The 5,770-nt window shown below is 38.5% G+C and overlaps 1 protein-coding gene across 2 annotated transcripts in view; it reads right to left on the bottom strand.

The window, feature by feature from the left end:
* Positions 1-3,300, bottom strand: part of polm (polymerase (DNA directed), mu) — a 9,925-nt gene extending 6,625 nt beyond the window's left edge. The window contains exons 1-4 of one of the 2 annotated variants that reach the window (XM_080047302.1): positions 2,931-3,300; positions 1,657-1,834; positions 1,067-1,159; positions 70-240 (exon numbers count right to left, since the gene is read on the bottom strand). In XM_080047302.1, coding sequence (XP_079903428.1) covers positions 70-240; positions 1,067-1,159; positions 1,657-1,834; positions 2,931-3,136 — 648 coding nt within the window. In that variant the 5' untranslated portion in view covers positions 3,137-3,300. The remainder of the gene's footprint in view (positions 1-69; positions 241-1,066; positions 1,160-1,656; positions 1,835-2,930) is intronic. The other variant, XM_080047303.1, reaches the window with a different exon arrangement.
* Positions 3,301-5,770: the final 2,470 nt, after the last annotated feature.

Here is a 5,770-nt window from a genome sequence, read left to right as displayed (position 1 = left end):
CACACACTCACACACACACACACACACACACACACACACACACACACACACACACACACACACACACACCTGTATGACCCTGAGTGAGTGCTCTCCCAGACAGGGCAGCCCTCTCAGTTGACTCATGGCCGTCACTGGTTCATTTAAACACTTCAGCACGGCGCACGCTCGTCTGAACGCGACACCTCTCCCCTCCTCTGCACTCAGCTCTGCCATTTCAGCCAGGAGCGACAATGCATCCTGAAAGAGCAACGAAAACAGCACATTAATACATAAAAATACTGTCATTAGGGCCCTAGATTAAAAAATAAAAAAATAATATGGTATACATGATTTAAATAGAAATGTTCTTTAAGCTAACTCTTTGGTTCCACAGTTGCTACCCGGACATAGAAACAGTTTTTGAGCGCACACACACAAGCCACGTTACGTCACGTTAAGGTCTATGTTTGTATGTATGTTGGTTTTATAGTTTGTAGCTAAATAAAGTGAAAATAAACTAGACACATGTTTTTAACTGCAAGAAAGACTCGGACTTTCATTCATCAATACGGACAAAGGTGCGTCAAGAAGTATATCCTCGGCACAGCATCTCGGGGCCAAAAGCTTGGGCTTGGCCTCTATATGTTAACTTAAAGGTGCAGTGTGTAATATGACATCATCAAGAAAGTTCTACAAAGTTCTAGAATGCAACGCTCCCTGGGTAACCCCAACCCTTTCGAATAATAACAGAAGCTACAGTGGCCTTCAAGGACAAGAACAATTCTAAATTTTAAACAATGCACCTGATGACATTCCAACTATGACACTTTCAAGATGGCGGCACTAGGCCTTGGTCCAAAATATGCAGAAATATGGACATATACGAGACCCTTTCTAAGGGAAAAAATAATAATTAAAAACATTTTTTTCAGCTATTATGCACTAAATTAAATGTACTTGCGGATATTATAATTACTTTCTACAAAATCTGCTAGGAAATAAAACACAAAATTCTACACACTGCAGGTTTAAATGTATATACATTTTTCACAAAGTAGTGTTGTTTCTCATGGTGTGGACGTACAGTGAGGACAGTGTTGTGGTTTTCAAGAGTGGTTCTCCTCTGACAGGCGAAACTCGGGACAGAAAACACCTCGACCTCTGATTCATCCACCTGCTGAGAGAGAGAGAGAGAGGGAGAGAGAGAGAGAGAGAGAGAGAGAGAGAGGGAGAGAGAGAGAGAGGGGGGAGAGGGGGGAGAGAGGGAGAGAGAGAGGAGGAGAGAGAGCGAGAGAGAGAGAGAGAGAGAGAGAGAGAGAGAGGGGAGGGAGAGAGGGAGAGAGAGGGAGAGAGAGAGGGAGAGAGAGAGAGGGAGAGGGAGAGAGAGAGAGAGATCTAATTTAGTTCTGATCTCAGTTTTCTTTACTTTTTTGGTTGCAGTTGTTTTTGTCTAAATTTGTTGTTGGTACACACACAAACAAAAAAGACTAATATCTTAAAAACTACGAGATGGATGATGGATCGTCTTGCACATTTTTTCTAGACTTTCACAGACCCTTAGCCTAGATTAAGAAACCTACTAACTTTGTTAATATTTTGAACTGTTGGTGACATGTTGCGCCACCAATCAAACCATTAAAAAGCAGTAAACACGTCTTGAGACTAGTAACGTACCTGTAGCCTGTGTGTGTCCGTTATGTCTATGGGCCGTCCTGCCTTCATGCTCTGAGTGAACCAGCTCATGTCCAGCAGGTGAACTGGTCTGTGGGCCGAACCGTCTGTCTGTGAGTCCAGCCACGACCCAACCTCCGCCCCGCTGTTACCCTCTGAGACAACGTGTGTCACCATCCCACTGGGGAAAAGACAATATTCAGGATGCAATGTAGAAATCAGGTCATTTCTATGCAACATTCTAATTTTTTTCGACAAATTTTCAAACATACAGTTAGGCCGCTTTTTTATAAATCGCAGTTATTGTCTATGTTTGATATATATTAAAGATGTTTTATACTCTCCAAATCTAGAGATGACAAGTGTCTATTCCAAATGGCTGGACCTCTGTATCTAATTGAAAACTGGTTCTGTAAAAGTAACTATGAAGAATATGTACTGTGTTTGTACTACTCCTAGTCGTTGTCTTTACTTTGCATTGTTTTGTTCGACTAGATGTCAAGTCATTGCAAATTAGGGTCATCATCATCCCTCAATGGTCTTTAGAGTATCTCTAAATAAATGTTATTATAACTATAAAGCCTTTACAACTAGAGCTGTCAGAAAGATGCAGTAGAAAGTAGCCTACAACATTTCCCTCTGAAATGTAGTGGGGATGTCAAAAATTACTAATTAAAATCTACTACAGGTCATTATAAGCTCTTCATATATATTCAGGCATAGTTCTTAAACCTGCAGTGTGTAGAATTATGGGTTTTATTTCCTAGCATATTTTGTAGAAAGTAATTATAATATCCATAAGTACATTTAATTTAGTGCATAATAGCTGAAAAAAAAATTTTGAATCATTTTTTTTCCCCTTAGAAAGGGTCTCATATATGTCCATATTTCTGCATATTTTGGACCAAGGCCTAGTGCCGCCATCTTGAAAGTGTCATAGTTGGAATGTCATCAGGTGCATTGTTTAAAATTTAGAATTGTTCTTGTCCTTGAAGGCCACTGTAGCTTCTGTTATTATGCAAAAGGGTTGGGGTTACCCAGGGAGTGTTGCATTCTAGAACTTTGTAGAACTTTCTTGATGATGTCATATTACACACTGCACCTTTAATTTGTAAAGTAACTAAAGATGTCAGAAAAATGTAAGGCTTATTGCAGTAAAATGTAGGCTGTAATATGTCTCTCTTGGATGTAGAAAGAGGTAGAACAAGTTGCATTAAACTGTTAATAGCAGCCTTTGTCAAAATGTTCTGTTCAAAAATCTACTACAGTGTTAGTACCTGAACGTTTCCTGCACGTGGAATCCATTCTTTGCCGCGAGCTGCGAGAGGAAAGCTCTTCTGCTCGCGCCCATCTTCCTCTCCAACAGGAATATCACCACGTCAGGGAACTTAACTGGTGCTTTAACTCCAATTACGTCAGTCCCACTGTTCCCATTATTCCCAGTTTGAGTGGACAGGAGTTTCCTTCGTTTTAAGGGCACCATATTTACCGTAAAAGTGACGCTAAACTAGCTAATGGCGCGCTATTGTTTGTTACCGGAAACATATAGAGTACATTATCTATGTCAGGTTAGCGCTGTAGGTTGAAAAAAAACAACTTCTAGCGCCTAAAACTTCCGCGTATGAGTGAAACCACAAATGCAGATGTGTTGTGTGTTACTGGGTTGCTGCTGCTGAGCCGGCTGCGGTGCGCTACCAAAATAATTCCGACTAGAAACAATACGCTGCGGCTGTACTTTAAAACTGTCCGGTATGGTAGCAAATACATTATGTAGGCTAAAGGTGAAATACTGTATGTAATGATTTTGCTTTAAAATGTTTCACAAAATCACACAACCAAATGTTTTATATATTTTCGAGTTGTGCTCTGAACACGTCACACAATGTTTCCGTCAATTTACAAAATAAGATATATATTTTTTTTACTTTACTTATTTTATCATCTCAATCAATATTTCATAAATGTTTAAACAATTTAAATTTAATTATTGTTATTTATCATACATCCAATATTATTTTAAATTTGCATAGCATTTTAAAATGTTGACTAAATGTTTCAGATTTTTTAAAATTTAAATTTGACTTATCTCATAAATAATCTTTCCTTATTTTTCACATGATTTCAAGTAAGAATCTCAGATAAAAAATAAAAAAAAGTTTTAATTTTTTTTTCTAGTCATAGGCTTGATTTGTTCCACCAATAAAACCATGACAATTCAGTTGATTCAATCGTTTCATTCATTTATAAATATTATTGGCTTATTTGGGCTTGTTTACCACTTTCAGCTCATCTTGACCAAATCAGTCTCACCAGTTTGTACAAAGGAAGTGCTCACAGATTTTGGTTGATAATATATTTAGAGCCACTTCTTATCATTGAGAAATCTCTTACTATATATATATAGGCTGCATATCTATACTATGAGGAAAATGTTCCTTTTTGAGCTGCATAAAAAAAAATGGTTGTTTGAATTTCTTAGAAACAAGATAGTCTATTTGCACATCAACAATAACAGCAGCTGTGTGTGTGTGTGTGCGTGTGTGTGTGTGTGTGTGTGTGTGTGTGTGTGTGGGGTGTGCAATCGTTGGCAATTCTTAAGTCCCAGGCTCCTCTCAACAATGCAATATAGGAAAAGAAAATGAGAAATTGAATGTCTCTAGAACTGTACGTTTTATTACATCGTAAGCCAAAAGGAACATCCTGTAAGTCCATGATTACAAACATGACAGTGAGTATTTTGAAATTAAGTTCCCCTCTCAAATTATGTCGCCTATAGATTGGGGGTGCTCGTGGTGCAGTGGTTAGAGCGTTTCATCTCTGTCTCTCCAAAAAGAAAAATGCGAACAAATTATAATAATTTTAAAAAGTGATATAGACAGTAACTCTGAAGGTGTTTAATAAGTTGAATTGAATTGAAAATGTTTTTATTTTATTTGTGTGTGTGTGTGTGTGTGTGTGTGTGTGTGTGTGTGTGTGTGTGTGTGTGTGTGTGTGTGTGTGTGTGTGTGTGTGTGTGGTAGTAGTATAAAGTAAAATAATGGGATTTGGCACACCCATTATTGCCAGGCTTGAGGACAGAGCCACACCTGGTTCCAGTTTGTGTGATTGCTGCTTAGTAAGTAAAGCCCAGCCTGCATCCATCTGGACTCATTTCATTAGAGTGGTTATGGGGCAACTGAAGGCTATATACTTCAATAGACAACAAACACATCCCCAGTTTTCACCTGGTTAGAGTTTAAAAAAATGAATTAAAAGGTTTCAGACTTAAGCGTTATTATGGCTGACAGCGATGAAAATACCCGTGGTTTGAGCAGTAGTACCATAATTGGTTATCTACACGATCCAGTGAATGAGTTGAAATCACAAATACAAACTATGTGGACAAGAGAGCCCCGTTCCATAGGATTTTCTCATTTCATGGAAACCAACATAGAGTTTTCTCCTCTCGTGGAAACCATCGGATCACAGGACTATGTTGACCTTGATGAGAGCAGTGACTTCACAAACCAGCCGGAGGAAAGCAGGTAAGGACCACATGGAGCGTCTGCAGTTAAAGGCCTACTTCACCGGTGGGAATATGAAGGTGTATTGAATTCTGAGATCCTATGTAGCATAAATGTGCAATTTTTTTTTTAAATCGGTTCATCCTAGCCTGAGAAAAGGCAGAAAAAAGTGTTTTATGGTCTCACTGTCTAACCCTACATTTTACTCACTGTGAGTCATAGTGAGTAATAGGTGGACAGTGAGACCATAAAACACTCTTTCTGCCTTTTCTCAGGCTAGGATGAACCGATTTCTAAAGTTTTTGCACATTTATACTACATAGGATCTCAGAATTCAATACACCTTCATATTCCCACAGGTGAAGTAGGTTTTTAACTCCGTAAGTATAGGATAATGACAAAATGTCTCCCCTTTTTTTTTTTTTTTTTTTTTTTTTTTTTTGATTTTTAGTCCCCCTCTCTTGGATATTTCTTCAACTCTCCAGTCGGTGGCCTCGACGGGAACATTGGGTTTGAAAGAAATGTACTCATCTGTACTCAAGCAGCTATCTGACAATCCAGCTTTCTCTCCTTCAGATGATCAGGATAACAATGCAGACGGGTAAGATATTGTA

Source organism: Ammodytes marinus, assembly GCF_949987685.1.
Source record: "Ammodytes marinus genome assembly, chromosome: 18".
In the NCBI taxonomy this organism is placed as follows: domain Eukaryota; kingdom Metazoa; phylum Chordata; class Actinopteri; order Uranoscopiformes; family Ammodytidae; genus Ammodytes; species Ammodytes marinus.
This window is presented reverse-complemented; position numbering and strand designations above follow the sequence as displayed.